The 23,795-nt window shown below is 33.8% G+C and overlaps 1 protein-coding gene across 6 annotated transcripts in view; it reads left to right on the top strand.

The window, feature by feature from the left end:
• The window catches only part of TRPM7 (transient receptor potential cation channel subfamily M member 7), a 109,182-nt gene that overhangs the window by 57,682 nt on the left and 27,705 nt on the right, over positions 1–23,795 (top strand). For 3 of the 6 annotated variants that reach the window (XR_011528454.1, XM_070580319.1, XM_008513843.2), the window contains 14 exons: positions 2,135–2,188; positions 3,664–3,804; positions 4,088–4,222; positions 5,586–5,866; positions 7,449–7,677; positions 8,794–8,949; positions 9,027–9,170; positions 10,958–11,086; positions 12,567–12,845; positions 15,270–15,444; positions 17,608–17,734; positions 19,324–19,508; positions 20,182–20,314; positions 20,984–21,699. Coding sequence is in view for 3 of the 6 variants with exons in the window: in XM_070580319.1 (XP_070436420.1) it covers positions 2,135–2,188; positions 3,664–3,804; positions 4,088–4,222; positions 5,586–5,866; positions 7,449–7,677; positions 8,794–8,949; positions 9,027–9,170; positions 10,958–11,086; positions 12,567–12,845; positions 15,270–15,444; positions 17,608–17,734; positions 19,324–19,508; positions 20,182–20,314; positions 20,984–21,699 (2,884 nt within the window). In the remaining 3 variants the exon portion in view is untranslated. Of the gene's footprint in view, positions 1–2,134; positions 2,189–3,663; positions 3,805–4,087; positions 4,223–5,585; positions 5,867–7,448; positions 7,678–8,181; positions 8,210–8,793; positions 8,950–9,026; positions 9,171–10,957; positions 11,087–12,566; positions 12,846–15,269; positions 15,445–17,607; positions 17,735–19,323; positions 19,509–20,181; positions 20,315–20,983; positions 21,700–23,795 lie in introns of those variants that run through there. The other 3 variants (XR_011528459.1, XM_070580343.1, XR_011528460.1) reach the window with 3 other exon arrangements.

Raw genomic sequence — 23,795 nt, forward strand, 5'->3', positions numbered from 1 at the left:
TTCCACTGACTCCATGAAGCCCAGTGGCATAGTTATTTTAGTACCATTATATCTTCCCCTGTGGAGTGTAAATTTCTTTTGAGTAGAGATTATGTCTTTATTTTCCCCCATTTTTTTTCCTTTAATAGTGTCTAGCACAGTTACATTGAACTTTGTTGGTGTTCTGCTATCTCTAGCAAACAGATGTAAAACTTAAAAGGATTATTCATTGTGCTGAAGTAAGGTTTATCCCTGAAATGTAAAGCAAATATAAAACAAAAAAATTGATCGCATTAGCAAGGCAAGTAATTTTTTTAATTGTGTAACTCAAAGTTATTAGAGAATAGTTACTGTCAGCATCAATTATGGATAACATTTTTTAAAGTTTAAGGTAAAGCAGTGGTTCTCAAACTTCTTGGTATCAGGGTCCTCTTACATAAAAATTATTGAGGGCTTCGAAGAGCCGTTCTAAAGAGGTTTTGTTTATGTGTGTTGATGTTTACCATATTAGAGGGTAAAACTAAGAAATTTTAAAGATATTTGTTCATTTCTGTTTTAGTAACAATAATAAATCCATTACATATTAACATAACATTTTTCAAGAAAACAAAAAAAATTGGTGAGGAGAGTAGAATAGTTTTATGGTTTTATGAATCTCTTTTATGTCTGGCTTCGTAGAAGGCAGCTAAATCCTCATATTTGTTTATTAATTTAATCTCACAATTTCACGTCAGGAAGCCTCTGGAAAACTCCACTGAACACTGAAAGAATGAGAATGAAAAAATGCAAATAACATCTTAACATGATTCTGAAAATACTTTTGATCTCACAGACCTCCTGGAAAGGTTTTGGGGGCCTGCTGGGTCCCCTGACCACACTTTGAGAATTGGTGTCTTTAAAGTTAATCTATTTTATGCTAAGAAGTTTTATTTAATGAATAAACATTAATGGATTAAGATAAATTAGAATTCCAAAAATTGCATTTCTATGTGATTATATATTGTTAGAGAAAATACAGTGAAACTTCCTATTACCTAAAAAATAATGAAATACTTCATATTAATTTAGAAGACACATTTATTTTTTAAAAGTTAACATGGGCGAGAATGGGTATAGAGAACTTAGCTCCTGAGCAGATAGACTAAATATTATAAAAAGAAGACAGAGCAAAGTCTGTATAAAATACAGTTTATGTGTAATATCAGTTATAGTCATCTTTGAAGTCATGTTCAAATAGAATTTCTTGAAAGCCAAGAATATCAAACAAAATAAAATAATACTGTTTTCAAAGAAATAGGTTTACCAGATAGATTTGGAAATGTATTACCAAGTATGTGATCAAAATGGAAAAGGAGATCGAATTGATTACTATAGTAACCTCTCATAAAAAATGAACAATAACTCAATGGCGGGAGAACAATCCTATTTTCTATTTCTTTTAAACAATAGATTTAAGATATTGAAAATAAATCTTGATTTGTGCTGCATAGAATTCATTGCAGTAAATTTCAGATGGGTCATAGTGCTGTCTACAAAGTTTAGAAGAACACATTTCTGGCCCATTTACCTCAGTCTTGATGGGGGGAGATATACTCCTGGATATTTTTTCAAAATACAAGATACCATCAAAATAAGACTACTGTAAAAATGAAACTTGTGTTTAGTCTACTTTAACAGTATACATAAATGGAAGTAAGATAATAGGGAAAAGATGGCATATATAAATGTTAAAAGTTTGTTACCCAAAATATTTAAAGTATTGATAGAACTTGATGATTAGTGGTGGCGGAAACAGAGTTACAGACATTTTAACAAGAGAATGTTCACTTCCATTATCAATGAAAGAAATGTAAATTAAATTTAAGATATAATTGTGAAGCCTGCAATATTTGCATGACTTTTAGAAAATAAAGTTTTTACATGTTTTTACATGAGTAAAAATGTAAGAACATAAGAAATTATACATCTTGTTGAAGGTAACCATGACTGTATGAAATGGTTATATCTTTTTCTTTGTTCCATTTTATGAATAGAACTTATTTACTTAAAAACAATATAATTTGTTGAAGAAGGTCTATAAAAATCCTATAAGTAACAAAAAGGAAAGTTGTTATTTTAGAAGAAAAATAATAGTTTAATTTTTTTCTCCTGAAAGAAACAAGGTCCAACTAATCCAATGCTATTTCATCTTGTTCGAGACGTCAAACAGGTATGACATTTTTATTTTCAAAAAATGTTATTTTAAAAGATCATGTATACTTTATCTGTTTCCAAAAAGCATTTAAATACATCTTAAAAATAGCAATAAAGTGACATTTTTTAGAACAAGGTAAAGTAAGGGCTAAATTTTGGTAATATAGAAGTAAAAAGCATAGTATATCAGAAATCAAGAAAAAGGAAAGTTTGTGAAATGAAGAACAAGTTTCCTGAACTTCTAGTTACCCGAGATAGAGTGTGATGAATTTCATAATGTTTGTTGGTCCAAAAAGGAAGATCATTGATAAAGTGTATCTTCGTTCTCTGTGTTCAGAAATTTGTTCCCTGGGCATGTAACAGACATTGAATAAGGATGTTAAGAGAAACACCGGGTGGTGATCTTCATGGCAGATTTTGCCAATAAAAATCCTGAAATGTGCGTGCTTGTGCATGCTCCCTCTCTCTCTTTTTAATATCCAGTATTGGTAGTGGCTGAATATATAACACTGTCATATGGTCTAAAGCCATTCTGTGGTGACTAAATTTGATCCACTGATAGTCCTCTTCTCTTCTATTGAGATTCTTAGTGAATTAATAGTTTTAAACATTTATTAAAAGTTTTATAGTCATTTAAATTATTGGTATCCAATAGTTTCATTTTCCTTGTTGAAAAGATATTCATATTTAATTAATTTAAATATTTTTTAAGTTTCTGAACTAAAATGCTTTCTTTCTAGAATTTTGTTCAAAGTTTTACTTGCCATTAAGGGTGTGTACTATTAAAAGATAGAAATGTCATTTTTGTTTTAGTTTTCTGAGTTTTATAAATTATTTATTACTAAACTAGCATCCCGTAGGAAGAACTTAGACTTTATTATACTTAAAAAAGTTTTTCTCTTTCCAGACTCACAAATGGCTTATGTTCTAAAAGTTTATTTGTAAATTGGTGCCCTGGGAAAATGAAGGCTTAGTTCTAAACAGTGTTACAAATGGTAGTTAAATCTTAGATGAGATATAAAAACTTGTGAAACCTATAATATAGCCAATATAATTTTGGTTTAAAAAATACTTAAAAAGTATTTATGGGCCCATCTGGAAACATAATTAACATGTATAGCTTTATTTTTGCAGGAAAATGCAATTTATGATATGTGCCACAGTGAAAATGGAATACTTGTCTCTTAGAAGTTCTTTGCCTTTGTGTGTGAAGGATTAGGGCAGTGGAGAGATCAAAGTATTTTCCTGCTGTAAGCCGTATTCCTGTCCTCAGCCACACCTTTGAGACTTCAAAACTTCAGAAACCCTTCTTACAAAAGAAAATGGAAAAACAAGTCACTCCCTTTTCCTATGAAGATAGCTGCTGGCAACCCCCGTTTCCTGTAACAAGTAAACATGTGTCATTTTGGAGAGTAGGTGTATCTCTAGGCATGGCATGGAAATATTGAGAAATACTATCCTGTCTATTTAAAACTAATGTTTTGTTTCCAGGGAAATCTTCCTCCAGGATATAAGATCACTCTAATTGATATAGGACTTGTTATTGAATATCTTATGGGAGGAACCTATAGATGCACCTACACTCGGAAACGTTTTCGATTAATATATAATAGTCTTGGTGGAAATAATCGGGTATGTAATATTTTGGGGGAAGTGTGTATATGTGCTTTCAAGTCAACTCATACACTAAAAGTTAAGAATTACTTATATTAGAATGGTGGAAGTAGCATTGTCTTAAAATATGAGATTTACACTTAAGAGTACTTAAAAATATTTTGTAATTGAAATCCTAAACAAATATTTTTTTTGTGTGTATACACACGTTTATACATGTATATACATAAATTGATTCTTGAATTTGTATAACATATCGGCATATTTAAATCTGGAAAAACTAATAAGCTTTCATTTTCAGAGATCTGGCCGAAATACCTCCAGCAGCACTCCTCAGTTACGAAAGAGTCATGAATCTTTCAGCAATAGGGCAGATAAAAAGGAAAGAATGAGACATAATCATTTCATTAAAACAGCACAGCCCTACCGACCAAAGGTACATTTATTTAGATATTACCCTTTCTGGATTTTGGATTTTGTTCTTTCCAAATTACTTAGTATTATGAAACAAAAAACTACTTTTTTTAGTAACAATTATTTTTTGGCTTTAGTTATATCTTTAATTCTTCATTTTCCCTTACCAAAACATATTCATTGTGAGTTAATGATTCTAAATTTTTCTTATTTACTTATTATAACAACCCAGTGTATTTTTTTGTTTATGTGTGAGGAAGACTGGCCTTGAGCTAAAATCTGTTGCCAATCCTCCTCTTTCTCTTTTTTTTTTTAAGATTGACACCTGAGGTACCATCTGTTGCCAGTCTTCTTTTTTGTTTTTATCTCTTATTCTTCTCCCCAAAGCCCCCAGTACACAGTTGTGTATTCTACTTGCAGGTCCTTCTAGTTGTGCTATGTGGATTGCCACCTCAGCATGTCTTGATGAGAAGGTGATAGGTTTGTGTCTAGGATCCAAACCGGCGAAACCCTGGGCCACCAAAGTGGAACGCACGCACTTAACCACTTGGCCACGGGTCTGGCCCCATCAATCCTCCTCTTTTTGCTTGAGGAACATTGTCCTTGAGCTGACGTCTATCCCAGTCTTCCTCCATTTTTTGTATGTGGGACGCCGCCGCAGAATGACTTGATGGATGGTGTTCGGGTCTGTGCCCAGGATCTAAACCTGTGAACTCCGGGGTGCCAAAGTGGAGCACCTGAACTGAACCACTACGCCACGGGGCCAGCCCCCCAAATTTTTGTAATTTTTTGATAAAGGCTTAATTGCTTCCTTGTATTCCGTTTTTACTTCATTAACAACATGTAAGAGAAAGGTGTTATCAAAACTTTTTTTTTTTTTGCTGGGAAAATTTCACCCTTAGCTGACATCTGTTGCCAGTCTTCCTCTCTTTTTGTTTTCTCTCCCCAAAGGCCTGGTACGTAGTTGTATATTCTAGTTCTTCAGTGTGAGCCACCACCATAGGATGGCTGCTTACAAACAAGTGGTGTGGTTCCATGCCCGGGAACTGAACCCTTGGGCTGCTGAAGCAGAGTGTGCCAAACTTCAACCGCTAGGCCATCAGGACTGGCTCTCAGAACTTTTGTTTCATTAAAATTGCATTTTATCAGGTATTAGTTGAAATATTTAGGCCCTTTATTTAATCTTGGAAAACTTTGTTAGAAAAGTTTTTTTTGGAAATGAATTTTGAGCTGTGATAAATATCAAATACATAAAATTTATACTATTTTGATTTCTGCAGTTAAGTGAAGTTAAAGAATAGCATAAAAGGTTTTATAAAAATTCTCTCATGAATGTCATATGGTCTCATTATGATGAGCCTTATAAAATTTATTTTCCCTTGAAGATTGATACAACTGTGGAAGAAGGAAAGAAGAAAAGAACCAAAGATGAAATTGTAGATATTGATGATCCAGAAACAAAGCGCTTTCCTTATCCACTTAATGAACTGTTAATTTGGGCTTGCCTTATGAAGAGGCAGGTGATGGCTCGTTTTTTATGGCAGCATGGTGAAGAATCAATGGCTAAGGCATTAGTTGCCTGTAAGATCTATCGTTCAATGGCATATGAAGCAAAGCAGAGTGACCTTGTAGATGATACTTCTGAAGAATTGAAACAGTATTCCAAGTAAGTTATATTTTATCATTTGAAACATTTTAAAAATACAAAATAGGGGCCAGCCTGGTGGCACAGTGCTTAAGTTTGCACGTTCCCCTTCAGCGGCCCGGAGTTTGCCAGTTCGGATCCTGGGTGCAGACATGGCACCGCTCAGCAAGCTATGCTGTGGCAGGCGTCCCACATATAAAGTAGAGGAAGATGGGCACGGATGTTAGCTCAGAGCCAGTCTTCCTCAGAAAAAAGAGGAGGATTGACAGCAGATGTCAGCTCAGGGCTAATCTTCCTAAAAAAAAAAAAAAACAAAATAGATTATGTTTAGGGGAGGTTATAGTGCCATGCACTAAGTGGGGATATATATGGATAATTTTATTGGCATAATTAAGAAAAACCGATTTTTTAAATATATTAGATATTTTTTAAAATTCAGAAAGAAACTTTGCTGCCTATCCATGTAAAAAAGAGATTATTATATTTGCAATTGAGGGTTACATATTTCAGCAAGAAAGAAGGAATGCCAAAAGTCAGTTTAATAATTGCACACAGTAGCAATTAGATTAGGAAAGGTTCCATCTGACATGGTAAGCAAAGGAAGAAAGTGAGGTTTGAGCTGTGTTCTAAGGAAATGAATTCAACTGGAAAGGCATTTCAGATGGTGGAATTACATATACAGAGGAATAAAACAGTTCACAGAAGTTTACAGTTTACTTAGGGGAGTAATAGAATGTTAAACTGGAAAGGTAGTTTGTAGGAAGCTTTATGATAGAGAATAGGACATCCCTCCCCAAAATGAGCTGTCTTTGGAAAAAAGTAAGAGTTTTTTCTGAAAATAACTCAAGCAGAGATCCTATGATCACTTACTGGGGATTTAAGATTCAGATTTTTTATGATTAGGTTAGTCCCTGTTCACATTGTTCTTCCTCTCTACTGGGTACCAACCTTTTTCTACATTTGAAATACTAGATAGAGACTGTTTCAACAGGATGTCTGAACGTTATCAGTTTGGGTTCCCTGGGAGAGTATATAGGTTTATTTCCAGAACCAGAGGAAAGTGCTCTCAGTCACCTTTTCAGTCTTGTTCTTTTGGTTTAATTAATTAAGTCATTTATTTAGTCAATCTTGTTTTTCTTTGTGGGTCTTTTTGGGGAGGAAGATTGGCCCTGAGCTAACATCTGTTGCCCATCTTTTTGCTTGAGGAAGATTGTCCCTGAGCTAACATCTGTGCCAGTCTTCCTCTATTTTGTATGTGGGTTGCTGCCACAGCAGGGCTTGATGAGTGGTGGGTAGGTCCACACCCAGGATCTGAACCTGCGAACCACAGGCCACCAAAGTGGAGCACTCAAACTTAACCACTGTGCCACCAGGCTGGCCCCAGTCAGTCTTGTTCTTAATGTGCCATGTTTTAATATTTTGTGATTTTCACATAGTAGTAGATATCTGAAAACATACAGCTGCTATGATTATAATGCCTCACAGTTACCTGTGTGTATGAAAATATTAAAAGCTGGACTTGTGTTGTGAATGAATTTAAGTATAGTGGTTTAATACTGCAGTTTAGTAATCCAAATATGTTTTGGCTTGTATCTTTTGATAGTGATTTTGGTCAACTGGCGGTTGAATTACTAGAGCAGTCCTTCAGACAAGATGAAACCATGGCTATGAAATTGCTCACTTATGAACTGAAAAACTGGAGTAATTCTACCTGCCTTAAGTTAGCAGTTTCCTCAAGACTTAGACCTTTTGTAGCCCACACCTGTACACAAATGTTGTTATCTGATATGTGGATGGGAAGGCTGAATATGAGGAAGAATTCCTGGTACAAGGTATATCTTAGAAATAATTTTACATAAAGTGTGTGATTAGGTAAAAAGAACGGATAAATTGGCCCAAATGTATAGCAAAATATCTTGATTTATGAGGTGGGGGGAGGGGGCTGGTATTGGCATTTTATCCCAAGTAGCAAGAAATGGCCTCTTTTTTCCTCCTGTTCTTCACTCTCAATCCTTTTCAGGTGTGGTATATAGTGATTGCTCCCCCCTATCTGAGCCAGAAGTGTGAGGGCAACAAGCAGAAGCATTGGTGTTTACTGCCCTGAGCAGCCATGAAAAAAGTTGCTACTTTATGAAAAGATGATTCCCGAATTCTAAAATTATCTATCTAACTAACTTAATAATCTGTTACATTTAATTTATTTGAATTATATTGGATATTCCTGGTTTTTATGGTTAAGTATTTGGGTAAAATGTTGGTTGGTACTTTCGGTTTTGTCATAGTGAGAGAGAATACTTAAAACTTTTCCTTTTTCATTATCTTTTATCTTAAATAAGGTACAGAAATTTAGAAGGCAGAAATCAGGCAAGTAGTTTAACCATTGACCATTGTAGGTGGATAAGTACTACTAATCATCTACTAAAAATAATGGTGAAAGATTAACCAATAGAAACCCTGATGCACAACTGTAATTTCTTTGTGCTTTAGGATTTTGTAGGTACTACATAAAATTTTAAAGTAATCCTTTTTGTTTATAGAGGCACAAGCTGAGTAATCATGTTATGACATGGAACACTTGCAGAGAGATATTTAGGATAAAATTAAGCACATAGCAACTTCATAAGGCTTAAATTTTGTTTAAACGAAAATATATTTTCTGAACAAATTGTTATCTGATTTTTTTAAAGACAAGTCTATAATAATTATTAAATCTTTTCTATACCCTCATATCATAATAATCAAATGTTTTGTTACTCCTTAAAACAATTCAACCTGGGCCTCTTTAAATATAATATGTACATAAAAAACGAAGTTGTTTTTTTCCCTGTGTTACCGGGACAAAATGGCTAACTAATAATCAAGATTTTAATCCCTTCTTATGGCTTTTATTATATTCTTGAAGGTCATTAATTTTAAAATGTAAACTTATATGTTTCTAAAATTTTTAGGTCATATTAAGCATTTTAGTTCCACCTGCCATATTAATGCTAGAATACAAAACTAAAGCTGAGATGTCCCATATTCCACAATCTCAAGATGCCCATCAGATGACGATGGAAGATAGCGAGAACAACTTTCAAAACATGACAGAAGAGATTCCTATGGTAAGGAGGAAAGAAATTTTAAAGTAAACGTAAATTTCTTGTGAATAAATGTACAATAAATGTTATTCTTATTTTAGGAAGTGTTTAAAGAAATAAAAATATTGGACAGTAATGAAGGAAAGAATGAAGTGGAGATACAGATAAAATCAAAAAAGCTTCCAGTCACACGAAAGTTTTATGCCTTTTATCATGCACCAATTGTAAAGTTCTGGTTTAACACGGTATGTTTTTAAATTGTATGAGCATAATGTTTTTGAAAGATAGGCTTTAGGAGACCCTTGGTCTAGAGTCCATGTTAATTTTGATATAACTTAGCACTGAAAAGCCATTTTCCATTTAAAAGAGCAGTAAGTTTGGCTTAGTTTCATCCACATTGCCATCATATAGAATGATAAACATTAATAAATCTCAGTTCTAATTTGAACTAGAAATTCACTAAACAAATATGTGGTAACCATATGCCTTTGTATGTATGTAACAAATACTAATCATCTGCTAAAAATATTGGTAAAGATTAAGCAATAGAAACTTTGATACACAATTATAATTTCCTTGTACTTTAGGATTTTGCAGATAATATGTAAAATTTTGGAAATAACCCTTTTTGCGGTGTTAATTGATGGTAAATAGTAATCTAGGTCATCATTTACATAGTTTTATATGTCAGTGATATAATAGCTTATTTCTTTAATTTTATTATGGTACTGATTTGATGATCTGCCACATAATTGTCTTTTCTCTTGCTTTTTGGAAGAACAAATTTAACTGCCAGATTAAAGAGCATATATGTCCATTGATGAAAGGACTCACCTGAAGAAACCCATGAAATTAGCCCCTACTTTTAACCAAGGGCTGAGTGAATGAGTTCTTACTCCCCTTCCCAGGAATACTCTTAAGTGTTTTATTTTGTTGTTGTTTTTCATTTTAATCATTAACAGGCTTTTTTTTGAATTGCCAAAGATACAAATGGCTTTGTGCTAAGATGAACATCTCAGAATTTGTTCCTTCAACCATTGTTTTCTCACCCACACTTGCCTATTAACCTGAGACTAATTCATTACATTTCCTTCTCAATATGAAATTTTTCTTTCTCCATCTTCTTCAGATGTTGAAATTGCAAATCTGAGTTGCTAATATAATCCCCAAATTCTGTCCCTACTAATGGAAATAATGTAGATTTCTTAAATTTGCATTCATGTGAATGACTTTAGAAATGGACAATCTAGATGGCTATAGGAATTTCTCTTTTCTTTCTTTATTGCAGTTTTTTCCCTCCCCTGCTATAGCTTAAATCAAGGTTGTGGCTTATTTTAAGACTGGTAGAGGCAAGGAGAGCGATGAGGGGATTTTTAGCCACAGTTCAAGGGTCAATGAGTCTGGGTTTTCCTCTGAAATGAAATGACTCTTGAGATGTTATTATACATAGACCTTATCACCCTCCCACGTACCCCCCCAATAATCTTTTTTGTTAAGAATATCAAAAATAGAATGTCCCCTTAACCTAGGGAAAATGCTTTTCATATGTGTTTTCATTTCTTGGGATTCAGCCTCAGTGGCTGGGAGCTAGGAAAATACCACTTCTCTTTCCTAGGAATACTGTTTGGTTGAGGGATGGAGGAAGGAGGTAGTATGTGTTTCTTGATGATGGTGGTGAAGTTCTATAATAAATATATTTTGGTACTTTAGGTATAATATAAGTGAAATGGAATTATGTGGACTACCCTGAGAATATAAACCTGGTATTATAAAATTCTTCCTATGAGAAGTACCAAAAAGTCAACAGAGTTCTAGAATAACACATTTATACCCTGAGAACCATTTATATTTTGATTGATAAATGGAGTGTCTGTACTGAAAAAGAGTTACTTCTAAAACTGTTTTAATGTGGAAGCTGGGAGATGGTTCACAAGGACTCATTTAATCTCTTTTTCTGTATGCTTGAAAATTTTCATAGTAAAATATTTTGTGATCAATTTTATTCATATGTTGTATATTCTTTCTTTATTAGTTGGCATACTTAGGATTTCTGATGCTTTACACATTTGTGGTTCTTGTGCAAATGGAACGATTACCTTCAGTTCAAGAATGGATTGTTATTGCTTATATTTTTACCTATGCTATTGAGAAAGTCCGTGAGGTATGTCTTTAGTGTTTCATACCAGTAACTTACTCTATACATGAAAAGTATTTTATTTTGTTTTGGGTATGTATGTGGGTATGTGTATGTGTTGTTCATAGTTTCAGTTGGTAGTAACATAGAAGTGTAGAACATGTTTAGTTTTGCTGTTCTAAAAATCATGACAAAAGACTAGAGATCAGTGTGTTGTTAACTTTGTCATAATTACAAAGATAATGATTTGTGTCAGAAACATGGCCTAGATCTGTTTTTGTTTTGTTTCCTCAACGTTCATATTTATGCTTTCTGCTACTCTTCAAAAAGTAGTAAATATACATATAGCCAATCAGATAGGTAAATATAAGTAGGTTCTTATTTTGCTCTTGTATTGTACTGCCCACTAATGTGTGCTGTCTTGCCCATTGACTTGTCATTTCAAGTTAGATCCCAGTGTCTATTGGAGTTTTCAGTTTAAATTGTAGATTTTCTAACATCCTGATTTTAAAAAAATGGTGTTTTTCTTTAAGTACATTTTTATACTTTCTATTTAAACTAGTAGCTACATAAATGATGTTGTATAGCACACTTAAATACTTTTGAATTATTTCGTCTCTACTTTACATTTAGAGAACATATGACCTTACAAAAATAAATAGAAGGCATTATACTTCCCTCCCACTTAGTTATCAGAGGAATTTATGTTATTAAATAGCTTATTATGCATTTTAAATTCCTGAATACCATAGTCTGTATGTTTATGAAATCTGTTTTATCAACAAGTTTGAAGAAACTAAGTTGTTAAATGATAAAAGCAAGTTGCAAAGAATTTTTTTAAATATGTATCCGTAAGACAGTTCTGCAGGGATTCTTTAGATAGTAATAAAAGTGGTTGCCTCTAGTGGGAGGGGAAATTAATTGGCTAAGGGAGAAGGTAGGAGGGAGACTTTTCAGTATTTACTTTATGATACATTGCCATTTTGAAGTTTTAAATGTATTGCCATTCCCTGCAAAAATATTTTTTAAATTTTTATATTCAAGAGAAGAGGTAAGTATGGCTACTTAAACCATTGAGTTGTTTACTTTCTACAAATAAGCACCTTTGGGAGATCCTACCAGAATATCCTAGTGTTTTTTCAATGAAAAATAAAACAGCTTTTCAACAGTATCTTACTTTCCAAGTCTAGAGAACTGTCTTCTAATCCAAGATTTTCAGCTTCTTAGTTGGATGACTGTGGTTGGGCAGGTCATTTATTTGTAGGTTTTATGTGTGTGTGTGTATGTATTTATATATATATAATGAGGATAAGAAGTATCTGTCTCTAATATCTTATTGAATTATGTTGGTGATCAAATGCATCATCAAATGCCAGCGTAATCAAAAATACTTTGAAATGCTAAAAGATATATAAAATTCTACTATGATATTATAATTGAATGCTGGTATATGTTTTAATAGTAAGAAATGGATTAAACCTTTTTTGTTTGTTTGTTTAACTTTTAGATCTTTATGTCTGAAGCTGGAAAAATCAGCCAGAAGATTAAAGTGTGGTTTAGTGATTATTTCAATATCAGTGATACAATTGCCATAATTTCTTTCTTCATTGGATTTGGACTAAGATTTGGAGCAAAATGGAACTTTGAGAACGCATATGATAATCATGTTTTTGTGGCTGGGAGATTAATTTATTGTCTTAACATAATATTTTGGTATGTGCGTTTGCTAGATTTTCTGGCTGTAAATCAACAGGCAGGACCTTATGTAATGATGATTGGAAAAATGGTAAGTTGGGAGGCATCTGGTAATACTCATGGATTTATTGATATTTTTTCTTAAAATAATAAAAATGTTTCTTTAACATAGTTTTACTTTAACCAGAGAGTGTTATTTTATGTTTCTTTTCCTCATACTCCAAATCAACCATTCCTAAGGGCATTAACTTTTGAAGAAATATTTGATGGGATAAGGTTAGGAAAACCATATTTTATTTGTTTTATCTTGAAATGCTTTAATTTTTAAATGCTGCTTTAGGACTATTTGAGATCAGAATGAAAAATACAAACTTGTTAGCTTAAATCTGTGAATTTCTTTTCACCTTTACTGCCGTCATCCTAACGAATCCATCGTCATCTGACATCTGCAGTAGAATCTGTTTGCTCACAATCGCTCTGGCCTATCTTCAGTCTTCATTATAACTAGAGACATTATTTCAAAATGCAAATTGAATATGTTACTTCCTCTTTTTAAAAAATCTTTTGGGGGCCGGCCCAGTGGTTAAGTTCGCACGTTCCGCTTCGGTGGCCCGGGGTTCACTGGTTCAGATGCTGGGTGCGGACATGGCACCATTTGGCAAGCCAAGCTGTGGTAGGTGTCCCACATATAAAGTAGAGGAAGATGGGCACTGATGTTAGCTCAGGGCTAGTCTTCCTCAGCAAAAAGAGGAGGATTGGCAGCAGATGTTAGCTCAGGGCTAATCTTCCTCAAAAAAAAAAAAAAAAGAAAAAATGTTTTGATGGTTTTGCATTACTCCTAGAGATCAGTGTACTTAATGAAATCCATAAGCCCTGCCCAGTTTGGCTGTTGTTTTCTTTTTCTTTATAACTTTTAATTTTGAGATAATGATTGATTCACATGAGTTGTAAGAAATAATACAGAGAGATCCTGTGTCCTCTTTACCTAGTTTCCTCCAATATTAACATCATCTTTGCTTGCTTTTTAGGTCTCATCTCTTACCATTTTTGTCCTCTTATCTGTGCTCTAGTCATGCAGGCTTTTCTCTGTTTTCTTTAACACAGCCCCTACCAGAGTACCATAACTCATACTCCTCTTTCTGCCTGGAATGATCACCCTCATCTACATTCAAACACTTAGCTTTTTTGACTAATAAACTTAGGTTTATCCTTCAGATCACAGCTCCAACATGGTCCAGATCCTCATGGAACTCAAAATCATTATTTGATTTTTACAAATAAAAAAACTGGGTCTTGGGAATATTAGGACTCTTTGATTCCAAGTCACAGAGACTCAACTCTAACTTAATTATAAAAGGAAATTTTTTGGCAGATCTAATAGAATTTTAAAGGTGCAAGATCAAGTCTAAATAATTAGATATAGGTAAATATTTTATAATTACTCCATCCGGTCTAGATTTATTGTTCTGTTTACCTTTCACATTCCTGCCTTCCATTTCTACTCTTGCTATATATTCATTTAAGAAATATATAAAAATGTCATAATTTATTTTAGGTTGATTTATTATTGCAATTATTGTTGGTTCATAGTAGATTAAAGCACAGATTTATTTGTAAATGTAGTCTCTTGATCTGTATGGGGCTTCCCCCAGTAGATTGTTATTCGTGGATGAATATATATTGCTAGAGAGATACAATATTAACTTTTTTAATGTAAATACTGAGCACTTGTGCATCTAATTAAATAGACAAATTAAAGTTTTATTATAGCATTTCTCTTAATTTTTTGAATTCCTAAGTATTGATGCCAAAATTCACATTGTTATTTCAACTATAAAAATTATTTTTCAGTGATTTATTAGGTGATAGCTTAATTAGGCTCTTTTTAAGTTTTGTTGAAATTAAAGAATTGCAAACTACCTGACTTGCAAAAAGACTTGTTAACCAGATATTGGTTATCACTTATTTCTCAACACCCGTAGTAATAATTCAGTTTGTTGTTTGTTCAGCTTCTAGGAGGTTTTCACAGCGCAAGACAGGGCACCATGGTATAGAGTTCAGGATGACTGAGAAGAATTTGAGCCTTTTTTTATGAAGTGGGCAAAGGACAGTTATCGAAGAGATAGAAAAGAGAGTGTGCACCTACAATATAAAAACAGAGCAGTGTTAGGAAAGAACACTTAAGGAAATTGATTCCCTGAATCTGGCGATGTGTCTATACCTCTTTAAAATCTTCATGCACTCGAGATAGGCAGACTTCAGTTTGAACCAGTGATATTGTTCATTATATAGAAGATGCCTATGACTTGCCTAGCTTCACAGATCAATTTTTACATAATCTCCTTGATGTCAAGGGCTGTGTAGTGATAAGATTTTCCTGAATGCTAATGTTAGGAATAAAAAGAATCTCAACGATTCTAGTTATCTATTAGAACATTAGAAACTGTTTTTTAAGATGAAAGATTGTCATTGTTTAAAATTCCCATGTATTTTAACAGTGTTCATTTTTTAACAGGTGGCCAATATGTTCTACATTGTAGTGATTATGGCTCTTGTATTACTTAGTTTTGGTGTTCCCAGAAAGGCAATACTTTATCCTCATGAAGCACCATCTTGGACTCTTGCTAAAGATATAGTTTTTCATCCATACTGGATGATTTTTGGTGAAGTTTATGCATATGAAATTGATGGTAAGGATTTATGTTTATGAACTCATCTTTTGGTTATTTTGTGTTTTAAAGTCAGAATTGCATTGCAGTCATGTGCCACGTAATGTTTCAGATGGACTGCATATACAATGGTGGTCCCATGAGAGTAGTACCATATAGCCTAGGTGTGTAGGAGGCTATATCATCTAGGTTTGTGTAAGTCCACTCTTTGATGTTCGCACAGTGATGAAATTGACTAACAATGCATTTCTCAAAACATACCCCTGTTGTTAAGTGGCTCTGTATGATAATATTACATATTTTCACAACTCAGACTATTACCAACCTAAGCCCTCCCACAATACATTAGTTAATCCCAGAAGAAACAACAAAAATTAATTGAATTAATTAAACATTTAAATTAATTTTAAAAATTAATTAAAATTAAATTTAATTAGTTGTATTTTAGAATTTTTTTCAGCTATAGATAATGGAAATCTGGCTTAAACTGGCTTACACAATAAGGACATTTATTAGCTTGTGTAACAGAAAGTTGAGAGGTAGAGTGGTCTTTGGGGTTGGTTAATTCGTAGCTAAGGATACCCCTTCTTTTTCATTCCTGCTCTGTAATCACAGTGTCTGACTCATACAGGTTTCTCTTATGATTGTTAAGACTGTGTCACTAGCAATAGGAGGGCAGAAACACTGTTCCACGGTTCTCTGGGAACCCCCTGTTGAAACCTGTTCTTTCATCTCATTAGTTCAAATTGGCTTCAGCCTACATATCTCTGCGACAGGGCAAGAGTAATGAGATTCTGTTGATTAGTTTAGACCAATCATGGATTGGGTAAACCCTTGGAATTATAACATTCAACTGTGGATACATTCTCTGCATAAAGTAATAAATTTTTTTTATTGTTTTAGTTAATGAAGCTAGATAACTATGAACATAGATGATGCTGCCAACTTTAGGGAATGTTCTTTCACTGACCACATCTGAGTTATAGAATCTTTATTTTGTTAGTTTGCTGTTGATCTCTTGTTCTCTTTCTCTCCCTCTTGCTTCACTCCTCTCTTACCCCATACCTGTATTGCTCCCTACCCATCTAGTATAGGTGATTAGGCCAGAGGATGGCCACATAGTGGTCAGAAGTTGTTATCACGTGTTGGTTAAAACTGAGGTTTTACCAGCCTAGTCAAATTTTGTGTTTAATGGCTTCCTGTTCAGTGTCATTTCCAGATTTTCATTGTCTGCCCTTTTTCTGATGTGGCTCTAGTTTGGTTGTTGTAAACCATTGGATACAGTTTTTTAGTCTCCTGCATTCTCTTTGGTATTTGCTTCATCAAACTAATCTGAATAGAATGGAAATAGATTCCTACAACTTTTTATAAATGAAAGGACCTTATGCATTTGTTTGCCTATGAAACTATTTATTTGAAAGGAATAAATAATTTCATCGGTCTGTGTATGAGAATTTCAATGGTCTATATATATTTTTAAATGATTGTTAAACTCCGAGTGCTAAGGTGTATTATAAACATTTATATAAAACTTTTCTCTGATTCATGATTATTTAATTGTGACCCTTGCCCTGTTTAAATTGATTTTACTTTATTCCTCGTAACTCTGCGGGAGGGATATTAAAGCTCTCCTTCCTTGTTTGTATTCAGCTGTGTTCTGTCTTCAGAAACGTTCCAGGTGTGGGTAGTGAAAAGCAAGGAATTCAAATCTAATTCTTCTATATTTGAGAGACACTTTAACCACTCGTTCAACCCTCTTTTGTGACATAGTAAGACAAACTCAGTAATCATTATGTTGGCAGATTTACTATGAGTTTACCATACTCTTTCATGGTTCAGTTATTTTTCTTACAAGAATGTTATAGTGTGGCTGAATCTGGGAATTTTATTCTCCTTAATATTCTGCAGGCTAGACTCTGCCTTGAAGGGTACAGATAACAGAGAAATATACTTCCTTGTCTGAAATATAGTAGTAGAACAGATAACCACATCCCTCACAAAATTGTTCTGGTTTGGAATACTTTTAAGTTGCCGTTCCCAGGACTGTTTGCGCAGAAGCTTTTGCCAGAATCTGTGAAACAGATTGTACATATCAAAACTTCCTTCAAACAAACAAACATAAGTACTGATTAGAGGCAGTTACTGATGAATTACTATATTTTAATTTTTCTTTTCTTTCTAAAGTGTGTGCAAATGATTCCAGTGTGACTCAACTCTGTGGTCCCGGGACATGGTTGACTCCATTTCTTCAAGCAGTCTACCTCTTTGTACAGTATATCATTATGGTCAATCTTCTTATTGCATTTTTCAAGTAAGAATTTTATTCAGTTGCTTATTGTAATGAGATTATTTAATATACAATTTTATTTATTTTGAAGGAAATATACAAAATTTAAAATCTAAAAATTTTATTGTGGTTTAAACTACTAAAATTATCTTTGAAAATTACAAATAAGAAGGCATGCTCTTTCAAATCAAATGGGTTCTAAATTTGAGACTTTATTATCTTTCAAGATACACTTCTTTATAAATTTAACCTTTATTTGGGATTTTTATTGGATTGCCAAGGGATACACATTCAATATACAAAACAGAAATGCAAATAGAAAATTCATCAATAATTGCACTTTTAATATTTTGGTGTACGTCTTTCTGTCATTTTTATACATATATATGAACTATTTTTTCTTTTCAAAAATAATGTTCTTGAGGCCAAGCCTGGTTGTAGAGTGGTTAAGTTCAGCACGCTCTGCTTTGGCGGCCCAGGGTTCGTGGGTTCACACCCTGGACACACACCTACAGCACCCATCAAGCCTTGCTGTGGTGGTAACCTACATAGAAAATAGAGGAAGACTGGCATAGATGTTAGCTCAGGGCCACTTTTCCTCAAGCAAAATGAGGAAGGTGGGCAACAGATATTAGCTCAGGACCAATCTTCCTCACCAAAAAAAAATAATATTCTTATATTTTGTATACTGTTTTTAACTAGCAAAACATGAACATTATCCCACATTGATAAATATCTCTCTCTAGTTTATTTAATATTTTTTTAAAGATTTTATTTTTTTTTCCTTTTTCTCCCTAAAGCCCCCCAGTACATAGTTGTATATTCTTCGTTGTGGGTCCTTCTAGTTGTGGCATGTGGGACGCTGCCTCAGCGTTGTTTGATGAGCAGTGCCATGTCCACGCCCAGGATTCGAATTAACAAAACACTGGGCCGCCTGCAGCGGAGCGCGCGAACTTAACCACTCGGCCACGGGGCCAGCCCTCTAGTTTATTTGTAATGGCTACCTGATACTCTATGATATAGACCATAGTTTTTCAAGCCAATATGTTAGATTGTTCAATTCGATTGTTTATAATCTTTTATTCCCAAAACCTATAGTGTAGTTCAGTTTTTGATCAATCCTTAAGTATTTCCTTAGAATATTTTCCTAAAAGTAGAACTGTTCAATATATATATTTTTAGACTTTTTGCATTTAAGCCAAAATAGGCCTGTGTCCGCAAATCTCTGCCAACACTAGGTATTATTATCTTTTTAATGGTTACTAATTTGATAGTACATAAAAGGATCTTGCTTTTATTTATACTTATTTTGTTGCTACTAAGAGTATTAGTTTACATTTTTGCCATTTATGTATAATTTTAAAATCTTAAAATCGTATTTTCTGCCCATTTTTCTGAGAGTTTGTAATTAAGACCCTCAACAATATCACCCTTGTGCCTTACACTTGTTGCATGTATTTTTTCCAGTTTCTCGTTTGCCTTTTAGTCTTGTTTATCATAGGGGACTCTTTTGAATCCTTCTTTAGAATAGAATTAGAATGAAATCTTTAGTATTTAAAACTTGAAATTGTGATTAGCTAAGTTTGTTTTATTCTTGTTCTTTGTTTTTCAAGTAATGTGTATTTACAAGTGAAGGCAATTTCCAATATTGTCTGGAAGTACCAACGTTATCATTTTATTATGGCTTATCATGAGAAACCAGTTCTGCCTCCACCGCTTATCATTCTTAGCCATATAGTTTCTCTTTTTTGCTGCATATGTAAAAGAAGAAAAAAAGATAAGACTTCAGATGGACCAAGTAAGTGAAACATGTTAAGGCAAATGTTTTTATTTTATCACTTATCGGTATTAGAGTAAAGGCTAAGTATTAATTTTATTCGGAAAACTCAGTTGGTTAATGTTATTGTAAAGGCTTCTGTTGAATTTGCCTAAACATAAAAGAATTGTAAGTGTAATATGATTCTGTAAAAGTGAATTTAGTATTAAACTTTTTTGAGTATGGCATCAATTTCTTTTTGTTATAATGGTAAACTGTAATGCTGTTCTACAAACCATTTTTGCTGCTCTATAAACAAAAACACTTTTAGTACATTCTGTACACTATACAAGACTAAACACCATATTAAACTGTGCTTAAAATTTTATAATGGTTTTCTGTTCTGCAAGATCAGTTCTTAAATTCCTCTACCTGGATGTGTGATGGAGAAAGATGAGAGAGAGGGAGGAAGGGTGATTTATAGGAAAAGGAAATTAGAAGAGGAGGAAGTACCTGAAACTGTTCTGCTAACATCGCACTGTGAGTGAAGGAAAAAATAGAAATACTTGTCTAGTGCTTTAGAAGCACAGCCGTAAAAAGAAAAAAATTGCAGATAAGACATACAGTCTTATGAACCCTGAATAATTCACAAGACTCATGAGCTGAAGTTTGATATCTTGAGAGTCTTTATTGATTTTTTCTTTTCTCTCCTTAGAACTTTTTTTAACAGAAGAAGATCAAAAGAAACTTCATGATTTTGAAGAGCAGTGTGTTGAGATGTATTTTAATGAAAAAGATGACAAATTCCATTCTGGGAGTGAAGAGAGAATTCGTGTCACTTTTGAAAGGTTCAGAAACTCTTTAGTTATAATTGATTATATGTCAGAACGGATTCTGTTAGTTATGTCTCTTATATATGGTTGTTGTTCAATTTATGTTTGTCACACAAATAAGTTTAATAATAGTTTTACATTATATATTGGGAGACAGTTCAATTCTTTACTTCTAATACTTCATGTAAGTCAGCCTCTTGTTATTTTTTGACCTTCAGCACAAAGGGCAAAGAAGAGTTAATGTTCTTTACTCTTTGGTGGAGAAAAGTAAAACTACCCTCGTTATTTTAAAGCATTTGTTTCTTTCCGTTGGCTTTGCTGCATTCTTAAGGCATATAGTGTTTGTGTAGTTAAAATAATGGTAATGGTAGTTCTATGTATATGCAGCTGTATACATATTTTTTGTTTTACTTTGATGTGGGGAAATTGGAATGAATAGCCTGTGGAACAAAAATGTTTTTTGAAATCTTTAACATGTTATTATAATAGAGTAGCACTGGATCTTTTTTAAACATAAGGTGTGTCTTGTATAAATAAATGACCTTACCTTATTTTATATCTTACCTTATTTGAGTTCGTGTAAAATTTCTTTCTTTTTGCCATTATCATTTATTAGGATTACAAATAGAATTTCTTAAAACATTAATTTTTAGCATTTGTAAAAAGTCTTTGTTTCTCCTACAGAGTGGAGCAGATGTGCATTCAGGTTAAAGAAGTTGGAGATCGCGTCAACTATATAAAAAGATCATTACAGTCATTAGATTCTCAAATTGGCCATTTGCAAGATCTTTCAGCCCTGACAGTAGACACATTAAAAACACTCACTGCCCAGAAAGCTTCGGAAGCTAGCAAAGTTCACAATGAAATCACACGAGAATTGAGCATTTCCAAACATTTGGCTCAAAACCTTATTGATGATGGTCCTGCAAGACCTTCTGTTTGGAAAAAGCACAGTGTTGTAAATACACTTAGCTCCTCACTTCCTCAAGGTGGTCTTGAAAGTAATAATCCTTTTCTTTGTAATATTTTTATGAAGGATGAAAAAGATCCCCAGTGTAACCTATTTGATCAAGATTTACCTGTAGTATCCCAGAGCAAAGATTTCAATTTTCCAGAGGCTGGTTCCTCTTCTGGTGCCTTATTCCCAAGTGCTATTTCTCCTCCAGAACTGCGACAGAGACTACATGGGGTAGAAACATTAAAAATGTTTAGTAAAAGTCAAAAATTAGGTAGTACATCTAATAGTATACCACATCTATCATCCCCACCAACCAAATTTTTTGTTAGTACACCATCCCAGCCAAGTTGCAAAAGCCACTTGGAAACTGTAACCAAAGATCAAGAAACTGTTTGCTCTAAAGCTGCAGAAGGAGATAATATAGAATTTGGAGCCTTTGTAGGTAAGTTTGGCAAACTGATACTTGTATATCAATATTGTTTACATTTTTATTACAATTATCACCTTAGAAATAAAAATCTAATTAGTAAAACCATGTACTTGTGTGACAAGTAAACTACCCTTTTCATAGAGCATAGTTCTAAAATTTTTTAAAGGACTCACAAGTAGGGGAAATAGGTTGAATTGGGCTGTAATACATTGGCATATACCTCTCTGGTGCAATTTACTATAATAATAATTAAATGGAAAACTTATTTGGACTCTCTCTTTTGAATTTGAGGATCTCCTATTAAATTATTTAATGAACTTTTGTTGAAAGAACCTAAGTGATTTGTAAGTGTTAGATACTTGGGGAACAATAGAAAGATACAGGGGAGGCTAGAAATAACTGGAAAAGAGCATGTCTTATAAATAGAATGTGTAACTTTTCATCCAAATCACTACACTTTTGAGAGTTAAAGGGTGCACTGCTAATAATTACATTAAGACTATAGGGAAAGCCAGGATTCTACTTGGGAAATGAGTACAGTCATGTGCCACATAATGGTGTTACAGTTCACAACAGACCGCATATATGATGGTTGTCCCATAAGATTATGTATAGTACATGGGGCTGGCCCTGTGGCTAAGTGGTTAAGTTTGCACGCTCTGCTTCGGTGGCCCAGGGTTTCACCGGTTCAGATCCTGGGTGCGGCAGACATGGCACTGCTCGTCAAGCCGTGCTGAGGAGGCGCATCCCACGTGCCACAACTGGAAGGGCTCAGAACTAAAAAATACGCAGCTGTGTACTGGGGGGTTTTGAGGAGAAAAAGGAAAAATAAAATCTTTAAAAAAAAAAGATTATGTATAGTACATAATATTAAAATGATAATAAGTGACTGTATTACTAGTTTATTTATTTATTATACTATACATTTTATCATTATTTTAGAGTGTACTCTTTCTGCTTATTAAGGAAAGCTTACATTAAAACAGTATGCTGTGTTAAAACAGCAGCAACCTAATACATCACATGTTTACCACATCTCTTGATCACATCAATTTTCTCTTGTGCTTGATTAAATCTTGTGTTGTTTTGTTCATCATGGCCCATAAATGTAGAAACTCTACTGATATTGTTGCCAGTAATAGGCCACGTTGGGTGATTCACCTAGAAACAAAATTAAAAGTGATTAAGGACTAGGGAGGTGGAAAATCAGCGATGGTTACTGCTCGCCAGTCAAGCATGTCCCATTCCACCATAGCTGTGATCTTGAAGAGCAAGAACAAAGTGACAGAAGCTGTTAAAAAGATCTGCTTCATTGGAGGCAACAAGACTAACAAAAACTCAAGAAGGGCCTTTATCAGACATGGAGAAACTTCTAATGACCTGGATTGAAGACCAGACACAGAAGCATGTCCCTCTTATCGCCAAGATGATCACTACCAAGGCAAAAAGTTTGTTTGTGATGTTTAAAGAAAAGGCTGAATCCAACTATGATGTTGAGTTTACTGCTTGCTCTGGGTGATTTAAACAGTTCGAGAATCATCATTCATTGAGTCATGTGAAAGTGAGTGAGGAGTCTGTGACTTCACTTGTGGAGGCAGCTGAAGAATTTTTTGGAAAGTCTAGTTAAACTTACTGTGGAGGAAAATTACTTAGCAGAGCAAATATTCAGTATGGATGAAACCTCCCTATCCTGGAAATGGATGCCTGAAAGGATTTTTCATCAATAAGGGTACCAAGTCAAGGCCAAGTTTCAATGCTTTTGAGGACAAGACAACAGTCTTGCTCGGAGGCAATGTTCCAGGCTACACGCTGAAACCCTTTGTGATGTGGCACAGTGAGAACTCCATAGCCTTCAAGCATATCAGTAAGCACACACTGCCAGTGTACTGCAGGAGCAATAAGAAGTCGTGGATGATCCAGCTTCTCTTCCAAGATACCCTCCTTAATTGTTGTGTTAAGGAAATAGAGAAGTATTGTTTGGAGAATAACATATCTTTCAAGATTTTGCTTATTGTTGATAATGCTCCCAGACATCCTCCTTTTATCGGTGATCTTCCTCCCAATATCAGAGTGGTGTTTCTCCCTCCAAACACTACCTCTTTGATCCA

Source organism: Equus przewalskii, chromosome 1 (genome assembly GCF_037783145.1).
Source record: "Equus przewalskii isolate Varuska chromosome 1, EquPr2, whole genome shotgun sequence".
NCBI lineage: Eukaryota > Metazoa > Chordata > Mammalia > Perissodactyla > Equidae > Equus > Equus przewalskii.